The sequence below is a fragment of the Vombatus ursinus genome, unplaced genomic scaffold (assembly GCF_900497805.2).
Source record: "Vombatus ursinus unplaced genomic scaffold, bare-nosed wombat genome assembly UNPS02014786.1, whole genome shotgun sequence".
Lineage (NCBI taxonomy): Eukaryota > Metazoa > Chordata > Mammalia > Diprotodontia > Vombatidae > Vombatus > Vombatus ursinus.
In genome coordinates, this window is record NW_020954564.1 from 41,452,704 (window position 1) to 41,477,963 (window position 25,260).

At 37.6% G+C, this 25,260-nt stretch overlaps 1 protein-coding gene across 3 annotated transcripts in view; it reads right to left on the reverse strand.

The window, feature by feature from the left end:
• Window positions 1-25,260, reverse strand: part of LOC114046857 (CDK5 regulatory subunit-associated protein 2-like) — a 144,203-nt gene that overhangs the window by 46,306 nt on the left and 72,637 nt on the right. For all 3 annotated transcript variants that reach the window (XM_027867418.1, XM_027867417.1, XM_027867419.1), the window contains exons 15-23: window positions 23,960-24,057; window positions 21,433-21,563; window positions 20,195-20,304; window positions 18,456-18,575; window positions 13,278-13,379; window positions 10,717-10,904; window positions 5,819-6,278; window positions 2,750-2,981; window positions 1,708-1,824 (exon numbers count right to left, since the gene is read on the reverse strand). In XM_027867418.1, coding sequence (XP_027723219.1) covers window positions 1,708-1,824; window positions 2,750-2,981; window positions 5,819-6,278; window positions 10,717-10,904; window positions 13,278-13,379; window positions 18,456-18,575; window positions 20,195-20,304; window positions 21,433-21,563; window positions 23,960-24,057 — 1,558 coding nt within the window. The remainder of the gene's footprint in view (window positions 1-1,707; window positions 1,825-2,749; window positions 2,982-5,818; window positions 6,279-10,716; window positions 10,905-13,277; window positions 13,380-18,455; window positions 18,576-20,194; window positions 20,305-21,432; window positions 21,564-23,959; window positions 24,058-25,260) is intronic.

A 25,260-nucleotide genomic window follows, 5' to 3' on the forward strand; every position in this document is an offset into this window, starting at 1 on the left:
TCACTGGATTTGGCAGGTAGGTCATTAATACCCACTGCTACCTGCACAACCCTTTAACAGGATAAGCTTTTGTAACCAGATTCTAACAACAAGAGATGGTTTCTGTAAGTCATTCAATCGAAGAGAAGCAGCTCTGTCATACTTCACCTGTTTGTAGATATACAGCCACACTCTACATAAGGTTGCCCAGACCAATGTCCTACAATAGTACCAGTGACTCATATGGCAAAGCTGTAAATTCCAACACAATATAATTCAGTCAGTTGATCATTTACATGGAACTAAAGGCCCTCTGTAATGCTGTTTCCATGCAACCAGGTAATGGCATTAGGGAGGGTTATTCTTGTATTAATTTTGATGAGACTGTGTCTGTACTTATAGTACCACAGCTGGAAAGCACAGTAAAATCATCTGGTCTAGTCATCTCCTTCCACAGAGGAGAAAACTGAGGTCCAGGGACAAAGAATGACTTTACCAACACCACATAGATGCCACAGGACCAGGACTTGAACCCAAGGCCAATGCTTTTTCCACCACAGTTCCTCTTGTAGCAGCACGTAATATAGAGGCACACGAGCAGTAAGTAATCACGTGGCCCTTTGTTAAATAATTATGAGGGGAAAAGAATTATAAACTTAAGCATGATTCATGAACAATTATGCATCCCCGAGGCAACTCTTACCTGACATTTTGTCTTTAGCCACAGAAATAAAAGCTGAATACATTTGCATGTGTGTGGATGTGGATCTGTGTGTGGGTGGGTGGGTGTGGGTGTGTGTACGTGCCCATGCACATGGATACCCAGGCATTTATTTGGAACCTCTTGCTTCAAGATACAGTAAACATTTATTCAGTATTCTATAAGCGAGAAGGCAGAAGTCATTAAGCCTTCTTGCAAATACCAATAAAGCATGTGAAATCACATGCTGTCCTGTTATCAGCATCATTTACATTCTTAGCAATGCTTCAGTTAAGTTTAAACTATGTCAAATGCCTTTCCACAATTCAGATAAAGGACCAGTTTCACAGAGGCCCCAACAAAGTTTTTGGCACAAAGAAGATAGCACCCAACCCATTTATATGAGGATCTATGTTTACAAATCCTTGTGTCCCTCTGTAAAATGGGCTTCTCTGGATACTAACATGGGATTTCTGGGGAGAATCACTTCTTACTAACTGAAGTATACACTAGTTAAATTAGATTGCAAAGGACAATTAGCATTTAAAAAAAGAATCACAAAATATTATGACTAAAAGGGAACTTACATATCATAAAATATAGCCCCTCCTCTTTCTTTAAGCCACCAGGATATGTGAAGACCAGATAGAAGTAACTCAAAGGACTTGTGACATTAGACATCATCTAGTCCAACCTTTCCCTCTTTAAAGATATGGAAATTGAGGCCCAGATAAGGTGAATGACTTATAGGACTTAGAGGGACAAAGGACATTAGTGATGATCATCTAGCAACAGAATGATAAAGCTGAAAGACCCATTAAAATTTTATATTCTAAGCCCTCGAGTTTTACAAATATGGAAACTGAGGCTCAGAGAAGGGGCTAGAACTAAGATTTCATAACTGCCAATTTGAGATTCTTTCTTTATCATACTGTACTGTTCTTCATCATTTTAACAATCTTCTCTCTAATTATTAAGTCATGTCCAAGCTACAGCACTCCCATTCTCATTTTCTAATCACAAACTACCTGAACTCTTTCTCTGATCCTCATCCTCCTCTTTTTCCTCCTTCCCACCGGCATCACCTTCAGGATCCTTTAATTCCACCTTCCTCTCCTGGCAAACTGCTTTCGATGAGGGCTCAGCTAGAGAAATTCACAAAATGAAAAAATAAAAGCACAAAACTGAAACCAAGCCAAGCAACAGAGAAGAACACAAAGACACAATGGGGAAAATGAAAATGCTAGGGATGCAAGATGCAATTTATAAGACAAAATTAATCTACATAACTGCCATAACAAAAAATAAAAAGCATAAATATACTTCAGCTTGTCTCAAATGGTTTAAGTCCCTGCTTTCGAAAAAAAAGCACATGGAAATGAATTCTACAGGGTCAAGGCCACTGTTCCTATGAGAAAAGAAATCTTCTGATGGGCTTCTTGACCGAGAACCACAGGACTAGCACTTTCTTTGGGTCGCATAGTCTCTCAAAATCAAAAAGAGGGCATCTTCACAGCCCAAGGGTAAAAACCCCCAGTGAACGCCTGAAATCCTTAGGAAACGTCCTAAGGCAGAGAAGGCACCATGGCTTCCAGTCGGCTACTATGCTCTCCTCAGGCAGAACCTAGTCCACACGATTCCTGGGGATGGAGCAGAGTACCAGGAAGTTCAACCCTTGAGACCCCGCCTCAGTTCATGCCCAGCTGCAGGTTCTTAGAGCTCAAAAGGGGCCAGCTGGAAGTAGACTAGACCCAAGTCTGATTAGGTTTTCCAAGGTTATCCAGTCACCCACCAAAAGGCATCTATCCTAGTGACATTTGTTTCAATGCTAGTGTGACATAAACCAACCCCACCCTTTACAGAATTCCAAAGGAAACGAAAATAATAGATTTTGTTTTCCCTTAGTGCTTTTCTGTACCACGTTAGAAGCAGGAATCAAGATTAATCACTGCAATTCATAGAATTTATAAGTGAATTTATTATAATTCTAAACAACATGGCTGACATTTCAAGCAGTTCTATCATTTATTTGCCTAGCTCTCTAAAACACATTTTTCTTTTTCATTTTACCATTCAGCAAGAGTTTGTCTTGCACTGGTTTCTCTTCATTCAGAGCTTCAGTCAAAGATAACTTTTGTTGAAGATGTTTGTTTTGAATTTTACATTCCTTGAGATCTCCATGCAGCTCAGCTATCTGGTTCTGCAGATAAACCACTGTCTCCTGGGTAGCAGAGTTTAAGTTTACATTTCCTAATGATCTAGATGATTTTAATGGAATGGGTAAACGGGATTTCTTAGTGCTCTGAAAAAAACACATTGTAAAATTTTACACATACTAGTTAAAATCACTTCCTTTTGTCAGTCAACATTTATGAAACGACCATTGTATACCCAGTACTATCCTAAGTAGGCATTATGAGGCATTATTAAGGAAAGAGAAGGCAAAATCCCTGCTTTCAAGAAACTTATTCTTTAGTACAGAAAAGAAGCTATATAAAACACATGCCTCACTTATTAGAAGATTACTTCTCTGGAAACCTCGATTATTGAGGATCCAGTACTAAACAGAGGAAGCCTCTGAGGAGTCAAGGAGATATCATAAAATTAATACATCAAAACTCTAACATTGTGTTCACAGGCCCTTGCTTAAGTTCTATTACTCTTATTTTTAATATTATTAAATCTGAAGGCTTTAGAAATGTTTAATATTATTATTACTAACAGCAGCTTGTCATATTAATATTAATAAGAGCAATATTAATAGTAACAGTTAGCATTTATAAAGCTTTAAGAGTTACAAAGTGTTTTACATACATTATTTCATTTGATCGCCACAATCACTCTGAGGTACTATAGCATTATCACCCTCATTTTATAGATGAGGAAACTGAAGCTCAGGGGATAAAGTGAGAGGTAGGATTCAAACTCAGATCTCTACTAAATTGCAGTCCAGCACCCTTTCTATGATTCCCTGCCTACACACAGTTCTAAAAGCTCTTCCAGGAAATAGAGGAGATCAGAAGAAGCAGATTAGAAGGGAGGGAGCTACAAGAAGTACATTGACAGCAGGAAAACACACAGAAAAGAGACTAACAAAGAAAACAGACACAAGAACTCACAATTCACAGCAGTAAGGGGCCAGTAAGCACAAGGGACAAAAGTTCAAGTGTATACATGAATAGCTTCTGGGAAGCATGACCATATTATGGCTTAGTAATTATAACAAAGACATTCAAATAGAAAGAGGTCAAAACTCTCCTAACCCTCCCTCTTGCACAGTAACACTGCTTAGGCTAATCCCTACATTCCATTTCAAGAGTGGTCCAGGTAGCAATGGAATGCCAACATTTCCACCAGATGGTCTAGAATCCACATTCCCAATAGGTGGCTCTACATTTGCCACTGTGAAAGCATTCTTTTTTAATAGAAAACAACCACCTTTGGCGCATATACAATTTTACATTTATATGGGTCTCCAAATTTTCTATCTGGTAAATTTGATTGAAATAAAATCAAGAGCATTCTGAGATCTAGCTTTGTTGACATTTTTTCCTCATTTAAATAACCAACAACATAAATTATTCCAAACGATATATCTGGGGGGGAGGGGAACGTAATACTCTTACTGCTCCATTTGCTGGGGCAAAGTTATACTTCAAAAATAGGGTTAAGAACTACTTTTCCTAACACACAAGTGTGAAACCTGGGATATATGCTGCCTATATAAATAAGAATGAACATTTGAAGCACCAGCTAAAATTACACAGATGTTCATCTCAGTTGTCATTAATATCACAGCAATGTCTTTTTATTGTCTACTCAGATATCTTTAGAAAACCCTTTTCCAGAAATTATAGTTTTGGTCCATAATTTAAAACAATCAAAAGCAATTTTGCTAATGATATAGCTAACGCTCTTTGGTATGGATAAAAGCAGTAATTTGGTGGTCAGAAAATAAACTTAATTCTCTATTTCTGTGTTACGAAGCACTGTTACAATTCATTTTTCAGATCCAAAACAGCTATCAGAGATAGACTAGGAAAAGTCATCACTAAAGGGCCATACTTAGAAATAAGCACTCTTGCACAGGAAGACTTACATATGTGCTTTTTTCTTAAAATACAATGGAAAATTTGAAAATCAGAAGGTAGTAACACTAAACCAAGAGGAAGCATTCAAGAACTTCCTACAGTGCTATGTTCTGCACTATTAAAAAATTAGTAAAAACAGGGACTTGGATAAAAGTCTCTTGTTGATACAACATAGATAATCAGAACTTGAAGGCTGAGGGGGGCCTTTATGGAAAAAAAAAGTTCATGTTTCTCTAGTACTTAAGTTTTATAAAGCAAAGTCCTCACAACAATTCTACAAGTAATGAGGATTATTTCCACTTCACAGATGAAAAAAGGAGAGACTCAGTGAGATTAAGTGAATCTCATCTGATAAGTAAAACCTCAAAATACAATATTTTGAACTTTAGAGAGGACCAGCACAAAGCAACCTTAGAAAACCTAGAATTCAACCCATGTGGAAACGCTTTGACCTTTCAGGTCAGAAGAGTGTGTAATTTTATTAACGAATCCTTATAAAAAGAAATAGTTATTAGATAGCAGTACTGAAAACAGACTGGTAATATAAACCAAAAATAAATGAACAACTGGAATTGGGGGCCACTGATCTAGTCTACCCTCATCATTTTAAAGATGAGGACCCTGAAGCTCAGAGAAGGAAAGGTCAAAGGCCCAAAATCATATGGGAGTTTTTTAATGGCTCAGCCAAGACGAGAACCAGCCCAGGAGGAATAGGACCGCAGGATTCTGAATCCCCATCCATTCATCTTAGTACTGCACTAATTAAAAATCAACATTGAGAATGTCATGCAATGAAACCATTTCCAAGGACAATGTTTAAATATGATTTCATTTCAATTGTCCAATTGAATGATCCTAAGGATATTCTGCACAACAGAAGATCGAATTCCAAAACAGGAAGTACTACCAAATAATGCTCAAGTTCATTTTGGGGGGAGGGGGGGACCCTTTATGTATTTTCACCACCCACTCCAAAGTGGGTACACACATACAAATGAGTATCTTTTAAAAAAAGAAGAAGAAGAAAGTAAAGAAAAGAAAAACGTACTTTGTGTATTATGCTTGGAAGAGGAAGAGCATTCTGCTGCTCTGGCATCTTACATACATTTTCGTGCTGATGTTCTGCATTTAATACTGAATATTTTGGTTTTTCTTCTGCAGCATCTTTCTTCTCTTCATGTTTGAATTTCATGGTGTAGCCCTCTGAGTTCATTGTTTGTGTAACTGAATCTTTCACTTCCACCATGGACAATTCAATTGCTTTATTAAGGTGCGCTGTTGCAGCAGGATAAAATCTTTCCTTTCCATCAAATACCGATTTCAGGTCTACATGCTGCCTTAAAAATTTATTGACCTGTTTAAAACGTCGGAGTTCAGCTCTTAGCTGAATAATTATTTGCTTAAGAGCCTTTTCATTCTTATCCTCTAGATCACAACCAAAAAGTTCCTGTTCAGTCATGCCCAGATGCTCCAGGAGTAGTTCACTTACAGCTTTCATAAGCTCTGGTCTGTATTGCCAAAAGGAGAGAAAAATGGTGAGTTTAGCTTTTTAGAACACAAATTGTACTGGTATACTCACTCCAGCAACAACATACCCTGCAGTGATGATAGAATCATAAAAAGCTAGCGATGGAAGGGGCCTGAGATTCGAGTTCAGATCACAGAATGTGAGAGTTGCAGAGGACCTCGAGGTCACCTATTCTTACTCATCCAGGAACAGGACTTCCCTCCACAACACCGCTAAAAAGTAGGCAGGTAGATGATGTTTTCCAACTCCAGTGACAGGGTGCTCACTAACACCTACAAAAAGTCCATTCCATTTTTGACAGCTTTCATTCCTAGGAAGTTTTTCCTTCCAATGAAATCTGCCTCTGCAACTTCTACCCAATTCTCCTAGTTCTGCCCTTTGACCAAACAGAATAAATTTGATTTCTCTTCTATATAAGCCTTAGAAATGGAAGGACCACAGAGATGTAGCACCTATTCATATTATAGTCAAGTAAAATGACCTCCCTAAAGTCACACAATTAATTTAGATCAGAGAGAATTCAAACCCAGGTCTTCTGATTCCCAGTCCAGTAAGTACTCTTAGAGTATACAGAGTAACATTAGACTATGCTTCACTTATCCAACGTTTGTACAGTACCTCATGTATAGTACTGTCCCAGACACTGAAGATATAGATTTTAAAATGACATCCTATATTCTCAAGGATCATACATTTTTCTGGGGGAAAGGAGTAGAAGCTATACAAAATAAGTGCGACACAAAGTGAGGTGAGGTACAGACAATAATGAGAGCCAAATAAGGTGGTCTGGGGAAAGTTTGAGAAAAAACTTTGTGGAGAAGGTGGCCCTTGAGTTAAAAGCCTTGATGTTAGGAAATTCTGAAAAAAGGGAGATGAGGCAGGAGGGCATAACAAGCTTTGGCAGCATGCCAACTCCAAGGGACAGACAGGGAAAAAATTAAGCCTGATGGATTGTGGTCTATATAAAATGTGTAATAGTTTCACACTGGAAATACCATCTCCATGGCCTGAGTTGTAAAACTCAACTACAACACTTCCCTCATCCATCCCCATCTCTGTCCTCACAAGCCACCATACTACCTTCAGGTACTCATCACATTTTATCTGAACTACTGAAACAGCCTCCTATTTTGTTTCCCCCACTCAGTCTCAGCCTCTTCAAATCTATCTTCTCCAAACAGCTGCCAAATTGATATTCCTACAACACAGATCTGACCATGTCACATCCCACCCTCAATTCAATGCCTCCAATGTGCTTCTATGATAAAATAAAAAAATCCTCAGCCTGATATTTAAAATCACCTATAATATGGCTTCCATCTCCCACTGCAGTATCATTTCAAATTATTAACCCCTTCATCCACTCTCTGTTCTAATCAAACTGGTCATCTCCAGATCCTGTGTGTTTTTGCACAAGTGGTCATTTATATTTAGGAATGCATTCCTTTTTTATTACACCACACTCACTGCCTTTGATAGAAGATACATGCTCAAGAATCCAACAGTGGGGAGCTCTGTGTAGTAGGTGTGGAACTGGATTACCCCATTCTTCTGCCAGGTATCTTTAGCTTCATATCTAAAATTAGGTGACATATTTCTAACTGGAAATATAGTGAAATGGCACAAAACTGAATGAGCCAACAAGGTGATGTGGATGCTTAAAAAAAAAAAAACTAACAATTTTAGGTTACAATTAAGTATGGTGGCTAAATCATAGGAAATAATCATTTCACTATATTCTTCCCCAGTCATACCCAATCTGGAATACTGTGATCACTTCTCTGGGTACCACATTTGAAGGGGAATGCTGACAAATTGGTGTGCATTCACAGAAAAGCAATCAGGATGGTGAAGGACTGAGAGGAGGGGGAAGAGAAGAGGGGCAGGGAGAAGAGAAGCACATTCAGTGTTCAAATATATGCAAAGATGGCATTTCAAAGAACTGGATTAATTCTGCTATGTTCTAGAGAACAGACGAATGAAGGGACATTCCAGAGAGCAAAATTTCTATAAGAAACTCACTAGCAAATAGACCCATCCAAGAATGGAACACACTGTTTCATAAGGTAGTGATGTCACCATAGGTATTCAAGTGAAGGCTGATCATGTGACAAAAGAAGAAAATCTTGCTTTAAGTGCAAATCTGAGCAGCAAAGTTACCTTCAAATTCTAAGAGTCTATGCTTCCAAGGTTCTAGGTTTTTCCTAAGGAGGATTTGTTTTTGTTTTCATTTTGTTTTTAATAGTTAGGATCCAAATGCATCCCAAACTCAGTTACGATTTATTCTTCGTTTCAGTTAGTTACTTCATTGGTTTTCCCCAAGGTTGTGCATGTACTTTGACATTGGATAGTTCCTTATATCCAAGATCCCAGGGTGACTAACAGATTCTGGAGATGTTCATTCAACAAGAGGAAATAGTCTTACAAAGCTTCAAGAGACATGTAATAAACTAGCTTCAGTTACCACAAAACTCACAAAGGATAATTGATCAAAGAATATCTCTTACACAAAATACACATTTTAAGATATAGTTTGATTACATATTTCACTATTTACTGATATTGCTCCTGATTATCATAATAAAAAAAATTCTCACTTGCCAGAATTTTTTTTTGTAATATTTACACTCTTAAGGTAAAAATGAAAAAGATTTATACTATGAATAAAGTCAATGACTTTTTTTCTAGCCATAACAGTTGTTTTCTCAAATAAATGAAAAAAAAAGGCATGTTTTCATAGACACTACAAATCATAAAATAATTAACAAATATAATCGTGTTAACAGCTCCTAACAAAACAATAGGGGCAATGTCTGAGAATATATATCTTTTACCAAAAAAATATAGGAAGTGTGTGGGATTTGGTTTTAGAAACACAGAATGCTAGAGATTAGAAGGGATTGTAAAGGTCACCTAAATCAGGGAAACAGACAGTAGGGATTAGACTTGTGATTTCATTGGTACAGAAAACCCTCAGATGAAACTCCTTCTACCAATGCAGGTTAGCACTATTAGATTTCCCACAAGCACTAAGAAGTAACTTGCCCAGGGTCATACAGCCAGCATGTGTCCAATGCCAGATTTTAGCTCAAGTCTTTGTAACTTGAGGTCTTTGTGACTCTGAGGTCAGCTCTCTATCTACTATGTCATGCCGTCTGTCTCATCCAGTTCAATCAGCTCATTTTACAGCTGAGGAAGATTGAGGTCTCCCTCCAAAAGATGGAAACTGAAATGAGTTCATGTTTATGCTAATCTAGAAAGCAGAATGACATTTTTGCTTAATGCACAAAAATCTAAGACTTTATTAACCACAGAGGAAAGAAGATCTTCACACTCCAACAGCAAGGAAAAACTCTGGGGATCTATTCCCAGCTTGCCTTATCCCGGGAGACATGGGCAATTTTCCTTGTATCCTCAGTCAATTTTCTAGGTACTCACTTTCTACATTTATAAAAGAGATAGAATACTGCCTGGCTATTGTTGTTGTCAAGCTGAAACAGAAAGATTTTTTTTAAGTCATGTATTAAAGGGATAACTTCCAAAATATTGCTAAAGTTATGAAGTCTCACTCCCCTTGCGCAAAATGTACTTCATTCCCTCCTCATTTACACTTCTCAGCAGCCCTCTCATCTTTCAAGGCTCAACTCAAGTGCCATGGCCTATTAGAAGTCTTCCCTGGCTCCTTCACTGGCTAGGATTCTCTCCTTCCTCATATATCCTTATACTATACTTATTTGTATGTATGTTATATCCCCTCCTGGCATGTAAGCTCCTTGAGGGCAAGGACTCTTACAGTTTTTATCTTTGTATCCCTAGCACCTAGCAGGGTGTCTTAAACTTAATATATGCTTATTATGTTTCTTATTGAAATGAATTTAGAAGAAAATACCCTACGGCATTTTCACATTAAGAAATAAGCTCCGCAATGTTTTCTCCTATCACATTATCACTCAGCCTCTACTTGAATACCTATGGTGACATCACTACCTTATGAGGCCGCATGTTCCATTCTTGGACAAGTCTAATTGCTAGGAAGGGACTTATAGTTAAATTCATACTTTAAACACTAGAGTCACAGCTGCTTTAAATTAAAAAGATATTCCAAAAGCAAAAAGAGATTTAAGTACTACTAATTCTTCTCTCCAAAAGCTAGACAATACTCAGGGAGAAAGTTTTTTTTTTTTTGTTTTTTTATCTCTGTAATGGATTTACATGTGTTTTTTGTCTTTCCCTTACAACTGATAGCATGCAGTCTAATTACTTAATTGCATGATTGGCAAGATTCCTTCAGAACCATTTCAGTCTCTCTCTCAGGTAAATTAGACAGTGCCATTATCTAAATTCACTTCAACAAAATTACTTTTTTCTCCCTTCAACTAGAAACACTGTCAAAAGCAAAGCACAAACCTCATACATACCTGGGCTCCAGCAATAATGTTCTATTTTCATTTAAAGGCGAAGGGAACAACTTCATCTCCTCGCCTCCATGTTGACATTTGTCTCTGGGGCTATAAGAGTCACCAACTACATCAAAATCTAGCTGAGAAGCATCCTGATTCCTTAAATATCCATTTTTACAGAAAGGTTTAGAATAGTCCAATGTAACCTAGGGAAAAAAAATGATCCAATCAACCAAAGTATGCATTCTTCCATAGCTGACTGACATATATCAGCACCCTGCAAGCACATGTGCCAAGCATGGCTTTTTATTATGATGAAGGTCGACTGCTGTGCCATTTAGCTGTTGCTCTTGTTTTGAGAATCTCTAGACTGACCACCTACAAGAGCTCTCAGAGCATAATTAGTGTTCCCTTCCAATAGAATCAGCATCCCCTCTATCAACTACTTTTAACAATGATCTACATGCATTCAAGATTGCTTCTATCGATAAACTGACTCCATGATCCTGGAAGGAAAGAAGTCCCAGCTTTGGCACAGCTCTTGTGAGAGAATGCCAATCCTTTGTCTACTAGACAACTCCCAAACTGGTGTGCTAAGACCTGGTGTGTCTCCTAATTCTAACGAGAGCAGTAACAATAATAGCTGACATTTATCCAGTGCTTTTAAGGCTTGCAAAGCACTTGACAAACATGATGCCACCTTACAAATACAGCTCTTTACATATATTATCACAAACAACTCTCTCACAAATTGGCTCATTGACCATGGAAAAGTTCCTTGTCAGCATCATCAGAGTGTTCTAGCATCTCTGTGGGGGTTGAACAAAGAACAGTTATTTTACTTAGAGCCATTCCAGGTAGGCCTCAGGGACAGTGAGTTAAGGATATCAGCTCCAGTGCGATTTTGTCTTCATCTGATCTCATTTAATTCAACAAACATTCACTAAGGTCCTAAGCACAAGGTCCTGTGTTACCCTCTGAAGAAAGACAAAATTTAAAAATAGTCCCCATCCGCAAGTGGCTTACATTCTGCTGGGGGATTCAGCTATACTATCAATGAATATATACATGCATGCTAATTTGAGAAAGAAGAGAGTACGAATAACTAATTAGATCAGGAAAGACTCCAGGTGAGAGCACTTTATACTCCTGTCTTCTAATTTGTATATTTATTTATTTAAGTGTTTTACTTCCCCTACTGGAAGGTATGCTCCTGGAACACAGAGAATGTCTCCTAATCTTTCTATCTTCCCTCCAATATCCAGTACAGTGCACTGAATACAGCAGGCACTTATTGTTTTCCATATGAATGAAACTACATATGCTTTGGATTTTTATAGGTATTACGAAAACCAGAAAAGAGAGTAGTATAACTAAGCCACTAAATATTTTATCTAGACTTTCACTGTATTTCATAATTCACCCTTATTTTACATTCCTTATATACACACACTAATTAACTTCACTTTGATTTGTCTAATTTGGAAGGTGGATAGTTCATAAATCCCATGAAGATGTTATTTATGAATCTACCTTCCTAGGTCACTGAAGTCCCCCTGGGAACTGCATGAAGTTGAATCTAGTTAAGGCTTGTACTAGGCATGCCTTGAAGTGCAGCAATTAATATTCTTTCTCTTATTGTAAAGTTGTAAATTTCCTATAAATAATTTTCCTCCTACTTCACTGCTCCTGATACTAAGGCGTTTTTTTTAATTGAACACAAGCCTCTCAGAAACATATCCTCTTATTTATAATGAATTATTTATCACTATCTAGTTTTAAAGACTCCTGATTAGGAAAGTTAATACGAAGTAGAAGCCAGGGACTCTAGCTGAGCACAAGTATCTTAATTTTAATGTCACTTCCCTCCACCTCTTCAATAAAATTTTATATTTATTTGCACCATCCATGAAAAACAAACCTAAAGGCACACCTTTCTCTTCCCCTATCCCTCTATCTGTTGCTCCAAATGTAAAACAATCAAAGAACCTAACATTTGGAAGGAACCTAAGGATGTAGAATGTTAGCACTAGCAGGGACTTTCAAGATCCAGCTCAATACCAACATTCCAGAGATCAGGCACAGAAAAGTTAAATATCTTTTGGGTTCTGTTTCAAGGAAATACAGAAAAATGCTGTACCCAGAAGTTCATGGTGATCCTGAAGAACTGCTCTGAGTAGCAGCTAATTTTCATGTGATTAAAATTATCTTTGCTAACTCTACAAATAGTATACATTCTGGTGAAAGTCCTGGGGATGCCCAGTTTTGTCACTGAAATGAGCTCCATTTAGGGAGGCAGTGAGACCGAAGAAAAGAACCCAAGGCTAGGAGGCAGAGGGCAAGGATGTGGACCATACTCAACAACTTAACAGTGTTGTGTGACTTTGGGTAAATCTCTTCACTTCTCTGAGTCTCAGTTTCTCCATTTCTAAGTTCTCCTCAACTGCTAATGTTCTACATAGTAACAGTTTATGGGCAAACTGAAACTGGAAAATATTGCCATAAATAAAGATGTTGGAAGGGTAAGAGGAGGGAAGGGCGAGGGTGCTAACTTTCAGACTTGCAAACAACAACCCTACCTCACTGCCCCACATTGACTGGGGACTATTCAATAAATTCTCATCTTCATCTACATCTTCAGCTTTTGTAGCATCCTCCTCATCTTCTTTACTCCCTAGGATCTATAGAAGATAAGATGATATGAAAATGAAACAAAAAAAGTTGTGTTGCATGAAAATTTTGAGTTGATAACATATAAAAAGCAAAGTTTTAAAAAAGTCAAACTGCTAAAATAAAAATTAACCAAAGTTAGGCTCATTAATTCCAACAAAACCACAAAAGGCTACCTAGAACCAAGAACAATTTAGAGACCCCTTGCCTTAGGAAATAAGTCAGAAACATTTTCTTACCACCTCTCTATGTTTTCATCAAACTGTTTGAAATCAAGTATTTTGTCTCTTGCTTTGCTGATGTTTCTTCACTCTATGCAGGCTAAATTCACTCACAAATTACACAAAAGTATAGAGAATTAAGGAGATCACTACTGATGGAATTGAAAACATGAAGTCCTGAGAAGGTATTAAAGGAAATTTACAACATGCCAAATGGATGCATCATTTCTACTTATTGAGAACAAACAAACCACTTTTCTCAACTGTCATACATCCGAAAGGAGAAAGGGACAGTACCAGTTATACTGCCACTTTGCTGAGAAAGACTTAAGATCACTAATGAATGCACAAAAGCCAGAAGAATGTCTAGTTTTAGAATGAAGGGCATTTTATTTAAAAAGACAGTAGTAAGGTCTAATACTTTTTTAAAAAGTCAAATTTAGGAAGTTTCTATGCTAATCATATAACAGATTAGAAAATGATTCTTTAGAGGGCTGTGGTAATCTCTTGGCCTCTCCAATGGATTTACAGTTGTGTTCACAAGCTACTTAGTCTTGGCTCTTCCAAGTGAAAAATAGAATTGGCCATTCCCAGAGAAAGACAGACTTTCAGAGGTCTGGAAATATACCCCAACAATTTACTTAGTGAAGCCTGCCATTGTTCAGTCAGGTACTTCTATGATTCTCTAAACCCAGCTTTCATCTTCCACATATTATTCCCTATTTACCATAAAGAAACTTTGACTGGAAGGCAACTCACTGGAATCCCAAATGAATTGAATTTTGTTTTTGGAATTCCACTTCCAAAAGGGGCATGATAGAAGAAAACAAACTAATATTTAGGATTTAGTCAAAACTAATCCCGGAATCAGCCCACATGTAGCTCATTTTCGTCTACCTTCTATATCTACATTTACAGTCCAGGACTTGAAAGAATTGGTGCTCAAAACGATGATCCTAAGGCACTGCAAGATCCTCAGTCATTAAACCAAGCTGGAATTATGTTCAATATACTCTATTTACTAAGACAATTAAAGAACTTAAGAAAGATTTTTTCAAGTGAGGAATAGAGAAAAAAACATTGGACCTGACACAGGAAGACCTGGTTCAAGACATGGCTCTCATAACAGCAACATGACTATGGAGTGGTCACTTAACTTTTGAGTCTCAATGACGCCATTTATCAAAGAGAGATACTTACACTTGCACTAGCTATCTCAGAAAGCTGTTGTAAAGAAAAACTCAAATTTTAAATCACTCTAAAAATGTGAGCTATTAAACAAAAATGTTTTTCAATATAATTGCTGGCCACGATATTCCATATGCCAGGTGTGAGAAATGATTTCTCTTGGTAATCTGTATTTTGGAGAGTCAGAGTTCCACCCCGCCAGCCTTCCATCCAAAGGTGGTCAGAAGATCATCTCTGATAATGAGATTGTATTAAATCTTCTTATCTTGGTCAAAGCCATCCCAAACCTGAATTGATTTTATCCTACTCAGGCTTGGGTGGAGACTGATACTACCCAAACCCAGACAGTTCTGAACTGGCCCCCTTAGAGGGGCCCAATTGTGGACTGAACTCCCATGCAATGCATGTTAAGCCACTTTGAGGGAAATTAAATGGTGGACACATGGACCCCAATTTCATTTGTCTCTTAGAGGAGAATGTTTCAAATCAGGGTTCGTGGTTCACACAGGGTAACCCACTTCTAAGATATTCTGATTAAGCAAGGTTTTCAACTATAGGCATATATCAGTATCCTTCCCATTCATGTTTATGAAAATTTGTAATGGATTAGCATATCCATGGAGTTAGTCTAATCCAGTGGACTGAGCTATCTGGCCAGTTACAAACTCAAAAGAATCATAGCATCTCAGCATGGAAAGAATCATCCAGTTCAAACCAAGTAGGAATTCTTTCTAAAATATTTGGGATGGTGGTCATTCAGCTTCTGCTTGAATATTTCTCACGGCTTCATACTTGGAATATTGTCACCATACTGGTTGCCCTCCTCTGGGAACAGGTTCCAATTTGTCTTTATAGCTAGTTATTCAAAATCTTTCTAAAACTTAAAAAAAGTTTCTGATTATAAGTTACCTGAAGGGAAGAACTGTACACAGTTCCTCAAAATGCTCGAGTGGTTAGCACTTGAGTTAAAAAAAAAAAGCTACTGACTCACTGAGCCCTTGAGAGGTATGTTTCTACCAGTCACTGTTTAGTCTGCAACCATCACATCTAAAAAGAATTCTCTTATACTGGTAAGCAAGTATATGGAAGCAAGTTTCCCCCCCCCCCACCAAAGATAATCATCAATATGGCATCACTCTTTGGTGCCTCATCCTTTCCACATTAATCTTCAAATCCCATTTTTAGAGGGACAAAGGGACTTCTACTTGGAAGTAGGGCTACAAATGATAGGGCAATTCACAAAGAATATCATATTGAAGCATATACTGAAAATTTAACTCAACAAGCATTTATTAATGCAATGTGCCTGGCATTTTACTAGGCGCTGGAGATAGAAAAACAAAAATAAAACAATTCCAGACCTCAAAGAGTTTATATTATAACGTAGATGGGAAAGTACAAAGCAAATAAAAAGATGATTGGGGAACAACACTAACAAGCAGTCATTTCAGAAAAGGTCTTCTGTAGGGCAGCTAGGTGGCGCAGTGGATAGAGCACCGGCCCTGAAGTCAGGAGGACCTGAGTTCAAATCCAGCCTCAGACCAAACACTTGACACTTACTAGCTGTGTTACCCTGGGCAAGTCACTTAACCCCAATTGCCTAAAACAAAAAACAAAACAAAACAAAAAAAAAACAACAACAGAAAAAATCTTATGTGGGAAAGGCACTCAAGCTGAGCCCTAAAGAGAGCTTGGAATTCTTAATGAAAGTAAGGAAGAGGATCACATCATCACAGGCCACAGACAAAGGAAATGGAATGATAAGAATAGAGAACAGGAAATAGACTAGTTTGGGTGGAACACAAAAGGAATGACAGGGAGTATAAATGTGAAATGAGACTGGAAAGATGGGATAAAGGCAAATTGTGAAGGGATTTAGATGCCAAAAGAGTTGGTATTTTATCTTAGCAGTAGGAGGGAGCCAATGAAGTTTGCTGAGGAACATAATGGTCAGACGTGCGCTTTAGGAATATTAATTTAACATCTATATGAAGGACAAATGGAAGAGAGTAGGAACTAGAGGTAAGGAGACCAATTAAGATACTGTAATAATCTAGGTGAGAGGTGATAAGGACCTAAAATAGCATTATGACAAATGTCTCTAATTTGAATTGTTTTAGTAGTAAGATTTCAGAACAGGAAGAGAAAGACAATGCTCTCTAAAGAGAGTCAGAACCACATTTAACAGTTATTTTTTTAAAGAGCAACAACCAAAAAAATAAAATCCCACAATTTCAAGATCAAATGAACTCTGAGAATAACCTCATTATTAAAAACATTTCCTTGGAGGAAACAAACCTAGAGACTGCTTTTTTTTCTCCACAAACTGAGAATATGCTTAGTTTTCAAAATTATCTGTTGCCCTGGAGGTTAGAATCAATAATGTTCTCTTCCTCAAAGAAAGCAGATGGTCGAGAGTGACATAAACTACCTTTGAGCTTCTCTTGATCTTGTAGCCAAGGAAAAGAAGCAAAATTGGGGCAATGGAGCCATGTCTACATTCATTTATTTTCCAGTCTAGGCTTGCTTAAAGGTGACATCAAACTGAACAGATTTTATAGCACCCCAAGGGACAGGGGTAAGATAAGTTCCTGATGTACCCTGCCATATACGCCACAGGGAAGAGAGCTGTCTTCTGTAACATTACCAGCTAACAAAAGAGCCAGCCACATTCTGCAGATCAGCTGTATTTGTAACCAGTTCACGGTACAGTATACTTCTGTAGGAACTTAGGTGAAGGTAAAGAAATAAAAGGGAAGGAATTAATGGTCTTCCTCACCTTCACCTTCACCACATGCCAGGAAAAAAAAAATCGAAAGGACAAAAGATCATCAGAATGAGCATTCAAATTGACAATATCTTATGAGGGTGAGTCCCAAAGGTGAATGAGACATCCATTCACTAAACCTGAGGTGAGATGAATGGTCTTCAGTGCCTTTAATGAGAAAATAAGCCCACTAAGAAAATAAACTCAAATGAATGATTCAACAAAGGCTTCATTCCAAAACTAAAAATAAATTAGTTATTTTTAACTGGCAATTGATAAAGGCTACATTCATACTACCAAAGTATCTTGATAACTCCATACTATGAAGGTGTATATTTCATTTCTGTGACCACCATATATAAGCACAATTCAAATTATGAGAGCTTTGGTTTCTATGCAAAAGACACAAGAATTCAAAACTAGGCTCATCGAATCACTTCAAAGGCAAAGTGCCTGTTTGAAAAGCTGATTCTACCACCACTTAAGAGCTAAATTCCTGAAGCCCTCAACACAGATTCAGTCTTTTGAAAAGAAAAAAAAACAAATGCTCTAATAACCAGACATAATGGTTCACACCTGTAATCCCAACTACTTGAAAGGTTGAAGTTGGTGGATCACTTGAGCTCAGAAGTTCTGAACTGCAGTGGGCTAAGCCTATCTAGTGTTCCCCCTAAGTTTATCACCAATATAGTGAGCCCCAAGAACAGAGAACTACCAGGCTACCTAAGGAGGAGTAAGCCCACCCAGGTCAGAAACATGGAGATGAAAGCTCCTGAGCAGACTGGAATCGGGCCTGAGAAAAACCTCTGCATTCCCAGGTGGGGGAGATAGAAAGACCAAGACGTTTTTAAAAATAAAAAAAGTTTTTAACTTTTAATGGAACTAAGTTTAAACAAGACCTTACTTCTTACCTCACTTTGGGCTAATGTACCACTTTCCTGTGCACCCAAACAGGAGCGTTCAAAAAGAGTTTTCCTGAGGTCTTGGTTATCCGAATGCAGTGCCTTTACAATCATCACTAGTTCATTAACCTAAATGCCATAGAGAGAAAGAAGTTAAAGACTTCATTTTAACACATCAAATTTTTTTAAGTAGGACCCGATACTAGACGAGTTATACAGTGCTATCATTACTAAGAACTGCTCTATCTTCCTCACATATTCATACCACATCAAACTATCACATAACTGCTTCATCTTCCTGCTCCACCAAGTAGCAGGAAAATCAGAAAAATCAAAGGGAATAACAGGGGCCTTTCTAGCTCCCCAAGAAAGCTGAAATGAGAATTGAGCCTTTCTTCTACCATGACTAAGCAGAAAGAATTAACAGTGTGGATGATGAACAGGAGATTCTGGAAACACACCCACTACTTTTCTCTGTGTCTCTTGTCTCTCCCCAAATCCTCCACCCCATTCCGCCCTCCCTTTCTCCTTTCCTCTTCTTTCTTCCCTCTCTCTTGTCTGCTTGTTAAGAATTCAGTCTCATTACCTTATCACATCTTTAGGCACTGATGGGCCAATAAATGGCTTAAACAATAAATGCTAAAGGAACTCAGAGGGAAGCTCACTCACTGTAAGGCTAAAATAAAATGTTCAAGGACACTTCATGGACAAAATGGCACTAAAATTAGGATTTGAAGAATGAGCAGCTTCTCAATAGGTAGAAAATGAGAGTGAAATGAAATTAGAGAAAAAGGGTATGGGCAAAATCTAGAAGATGGAAACAAACAAGAATGAAAAGCCTTCCTTCACAAAAGAACTGAGGGATCTGCGCAAATAAGTAAATCTGAATTGGGAAACTGTTCCTTCCTCCATTTTGTACATCTTCATTAAGAACTTTTTTTGTTTTGTTTTGTTTTCTGGCATTTTGAAGGAAAAAAAAACTACAATGATCCAGAGGAAAAAAGCTATAGGAGCATAAAAATCAGTCACACATACCAGGTTATCTACAAATGCAAGAGGTTGGTCTCACTATTCAGAAGAGAAATGGACTCATCTATCCTTTTGCTGAACTCAATGAACTCATAGTATGAACCACTAGTTATCAAGTACTAGCTTCTACTCTTCACTGTTCTTCTGTGTATTGTATGTTCATCTGGTCTGTCCCAACAAAACTAAGTTTCTCACAAGTATTACCCACATTTTCTGCCTGAGTGGTATTTCTATCTGAGTGGTATTTCTATCTCTTTTATATTATCCACAGTACCTACCACAGTGCTGGGTATACAAGCAGCACTTAATAAACATATGCTATATATGGACTTTTTTAGTTTACTAGAACTGACCATCACAGTATGAACTCAACTGAGACCAGTGCTCAATATACTTACACTTACCCCCAAGTTACCTATGGATTCCAAAACACTGAAATCACATAAATCATGCCAATTTAATAGACCAATTTAATGTCAGACTTTGAGGGCATTTCCAATTAAGGAGTTCCAGAAATGCTAACACTGATTGGCAACCTAACATGATTACCTCCAGTTTAAAGATGATGTAAACCTTTACTGCTTTAAAATTATTTAATAGGAGGGGGAAAAGTAACAAATTTCCTGACTCTAGGGCCTTTTTTCTGGGACTGCTGCTAGAAATAATAAAGAAAAAACTCAGCTCTAATTAAGGGAGCGAATTAGCCCACTAGTTAATACCCTTTGTTTAAGTTCTTCTAGAGACAAATGTTCTGTCTGGAAACGATCATGATCACCAATGCAAATACTCAAATAGGACGTCTGATCACTATAAAATGAAATGGATTCTTCTGTCAAAAGAGAAAAAAAGAATGTCAGAAATATTATTGATGAGTGATACAAACAAAGTTAAGCCTTCTAACAAAGTCAACCTTTGACCTGGAAAGGCAAACAGAAGCACTTTGAAAGAGGTTGTTACTTTTAGAGTGGAAGACTGTTTTTCCCTCTTTTCCTTTGGGGCATTTGCCATATTCTACTGGGCTTACCAGTTTTCTAATTGAATTATAACTTACGAAATAATTGTTGTGCTTGGAAATATGCACTACAAGCAAGACCTGAAGTTATTCTAGTTTAGTTAAGATAATGAGAATATTAGCTGCAAACCTCAAGGGGAAGACTCCAGGTAAACCAAGTTACAGCACTTAAACTGCATTGCTGAACTTACACTTTCCCACGAATGACTTAAGTATGAGTTTAAGATGAAGGTAAATCTATACACAGCAGCAACTGCATATCTCCAAAGAGGTTATAGTCTGACTAGCAGGTACCTCAAACCCTTAAAGGAATGTGGGCAAACATAGCTACATTTGGAATTTAATTTTAATCAAAGTCAAATCATATCCTTCCCCCTCCCCAACAGAATTAAATCTCTGATGACACTCTGCTCTTAGGCAAAAGAACCATGAAATGTCTCCAATGTGATTAATTCAAACTGACAAAAGATCTACCTGACATGGCTCTATCAGCTGTTGTAAGTGTGCCTCACGGTATACAGAGTCTGTGCCTTTCAACAAGGGCTGTCAATCAGATCACAGTAAAAACGTGAAATTCCCCAGCTGGGAAAGTGACCCTCCAGCCACAAGATTACAAAGAGCCAGGGATCCTTAACTTATGCAGAAAACAGTAAATTCTGATGATAGGAACTGTAAACATCTTGAAATCATCACTACAGCTGAAGTGCCACAGAATTACTAAAATTTGTTGCAAGAGGAAAAAAAAAAGAGGGTCCCTGTGCATATACCTTGCCTGAAGCTGCTAAAAATAAAATGGAGGCCAGCAGAAAGGGTTATTAATAAAATTTTCGTAGATCCTGTGTTCAACTGTCCTCACCACCTCAAAGTTCACGCAAAGCAGTCAAAGTGAAAGGGATAGAGTACAGGAAAAGGCCTAATTAAGCATGAATTTACAAGTCACTGTACCTTCTTGCCTCTTAATTTCATTAATTTGATCCTCTAGGGTCTTGCGCAAGGTCTGGTAAGACAGGATGTCATCTTCTAGCTGCTTTCGCAGTGAAAAAATGTTGTTTAATTCGGCCTCCACACTGTTGATACTTTGCAAAAGCAAGATACAAAAAATTATAAAATCAAACACATTTTGTTACCTCATAATTATAACATATACTATACATTAAAAGACGTAGAAAGTCTTCCTTCTAAACAAAGATAAAGAATTTACTCTTATGCCATAGCCCATAGTCTGACATGAAGGTTTCTCTAAAGGGTGCATTCCACAGAAGCAATTGCTACTTCCCCCTTCAGACATTTCTCTCCTCTTCATCCACAGTTACACACATAAATCAATGTCTATTGAGATGAAAATAAACCATTATATCTAATCTTCTATGCTGACTGCCTGAAGAACTGTATGTTGTAAAGCAGTCTTCCCTACAAGGGAAGGAACTCTGTTCAGAACTTTTCCCTGGTTCCATCTCATGACAATAATAATGATCAATTTGGAAGGCAGAGAGAAAATCTAACCATCATGTCACAGCACAGCACTGAGGAGGAATTTTACCAGAAAAAAAGACAGACTGTTTTAGCTAAACTCCTGCTATTAGGCACTGGGAGAAACAATTGCTTCATTCTCTCTTCTACTTTTTGACAGGGTAAAAAGTATACACATCTGGATCTAACATTAAAGCTCCCCCAAACAAAAAGAACAATACTTTTTTGAAAGTTATACAAAAGTCCCCTTTTTCTTCTCTAGGGAAAGTGATTCTTCATGACCACTAACTAGTTATGAAACCTGGGGCAAGACCTCTCCCCTCTCCCGGCTTATTTTTTCACTTGAAAATGAAGAGGGTGAGCTAAGTGATCTCTAAAAGAAAGAGCTCTAACAGATTCTCTTCTCTAATATCCTACATTCTAAGGTCCCTTCAAGCTCACTCTATTCTAAAAGGATCATATTTTGATGACTTAAGTGGATAGGAACTTCTTCAGTCCTAAGAGGGCGAAAAGTTTTTCTTCGATTAAAAAGCATAAGGAATGGTAGTAAGTGGACAGAAACCCAGGAGTCCAGAACACCTGGTTCTGAAGCCCAGACACTCCCTGGCTGTTTAATTCTGAGCAAATCATGTAACTTTTCTCAGTTTCAATTTCCTCAGCTATAAAACAAGAACAACAGTGCCTCTTCCATAAGACTATTTTGAAGATCAAATATAATGATCTCTGTAAAGTGTTTTGCAAATGTTAAAGCTCTATATAAATGTTAGCTATTATTAGTAATATTCTTTTTACTAAAAGGCATGAACTGAAAAATTAGTCATTTTCTCTGCAGTTGTCTTCCCACTGCCAAGCTGAGGAAGACAGTCTTCTACACTTTTTTATATAGCCCAAGAAGAAATAATTGAGGTAGTTTTTATCAAACTGGACCCATCCATATTTGTGATCCAAGATAGAAAACATAAACTATAAAGCATAATAGGGCACTGCAGCAGACACTATGCACTGCACCACAAGACATACATTCAATAAACATAAAAGCTTTTAAGAATCCTTGGTAGTTATTCCCCTGGTAAATTACCCTGGCAGCATTCAATTACAATTTAAGAAACAATGCCACCAGCTAACCTAGACCTGTTTTTTATTTTCATAAAATTGGAAGCAAAATCCGAAGCTCTAAGTGATTCTGATCAAGCACAAAAGTAGACAGAGCTGCATATATGGTCTGGTAGCCCTCTAAAGTATATTTGAACTACTAGTTGAAAAAACTGTACATTAATTAAAATCAAATTTGCCCTCTTTCTCTTAACATTCCTGAAGATTGCCTTAATCCATGATGGGGTAACTCCATGGTATTCAAGGCTCTTAAGAGAGGCCCACATCCATGAAGATATACTTAATGTTGAACACACTGAGGATGAACACAATTTAAACTGAATATTTTCATTTCCTCCAAACTTGAAGTTTTAAAGTTGTCCAGAATGTTCTTCTACTACAGATTAGGAGATATAAATCCCTAGAATTTTTCAGAGATGGAAGGAACCTTAGAGCACAGAATACTGGAACCCAAAGAATAATCTAGTTCAACCTTCTATTTCTAAGGAGGCCAACAAACAAAAAAGAACATGCCCAAGGGTCTACCATTAATTAAAGGGAGAGCCAGAGAACCAGGGCCTCTCAACTCCAGAACCAGTAAAACTGCCCTGACACTGTACTAAAAGGTATAAATTCCACAAGTGAGAAAGAAATAATCTCATGTAAAAATTAGGTCTGCATGATAGCTTTATTGTAAGCTACAAGATCTCCTATTCAGAACACAGTCTTCTTGGTAGAAAGAGAATAAATCAGATTGCTAAATAAACTGATAAAAGTGGTAATTGTCCAACCACTTCCATCACTTTCCATGTCCTTTTTCTATGTCAAATGGTATAGATTTGCTGCTATTACCAATGCTACAAGATTTTTCCAAGATATTCTTTTGTGTGTGAGATTTTAAAACACTTACCTGTCTGAGTCTTTCAGGGCTTTGACTAAATCAGAATAAATGTGCTGCTCTTTCTTTAAAGCATGAATCAGCTCTTCATACTCAGATCCTTGCTTTTCCTGGAAACAATGGACATATGATACTAAGGTATTGTTAAAAGTATTTATCTGTATATAACATCCATGCAAACATATATAGATATAGGAGTTGAAAAATACATATTTAGAAAAACAACTATGGCAATCTTTGTCTAAGTAACAGTAAGAGACCACCATCTGCAGGAGAAGTGAGGAACAGTTGTCTATCATCTAGTACAGAGCTGAAGCTGAAAGCTATTCATCCAACGTATAAACAGCTGTTATTAAAGAAGACTAATAGTTCTGTTATTTGGCTGTCATGAAACATTCACCCATCTGAGCAGTTGTTCATCATTTTTACAACAGTACAAAAAGTGCTTTTTATCAGCCTCCTCACTCTTGAAAGTGTGGAAATTAACGACCCAACCAAAGTGATATGGCAAGACAGGTATTTTCAGGGCCTTATGTAAAGCATTAGCTCGCTAGGGGGAAAGCTCTGAAAATGCTTTTTGGATGTCTGCTAAAGTACTGCTTTTCTAGAATCAAGATATTCTAGGAGAAAATGCTATTTGACTTCTAGTCCAAAAAGATTACATGATAAAATAAATGCACTGGCTGCCAATTATGTGTTGAGAATGCTAAACTACCAGCTTCATCATAATAACTGACTTACCCTAACTACTAGAAGTGTCACAGTCTTATGGAAATCATGCTGAATGCCACAGTTCCTAACTGGAATTCAGCACTTCTAAGTGCCTCTACATTCAATAATTCCATTTCATATGGTGTTCTGCAATCTTCCACCTGTACACTTCTGCTTTAGTGTACCATATACATAACTAGGCAGAAGCAACAAGCAGATCCTAAAGACTGACCAAGTGGACCAAATCAGTTGTTGCTACTGCACCTTCCTCTCCACAATCTGTAGGTTATCTGTAAGGAGAGGCAGAAAAGCAGAGTTGGCCCTGGTGTCCCCTCTCCTGATCCACTCCAGGGTATGACTATCAACAACCATTCTCTGTGACCTAAAGCCTTCAGGGAAACAAAAAGTGGATGGTGCTACTTAGAAAATTCTAAGGGCTCAAGTACTAGAAAACCTAGCACACATTTATAAGCATATATAAACAAAATAAATTCAAGGTAATTTTGGAAAGTAAAGCACTAGGATTGTGGGATCAGGAAAGGCTTCACTTATCAAGCTGCACTTAAGCTGAATCTTTGAGAGAAACCAGAGATTCCAAGAAG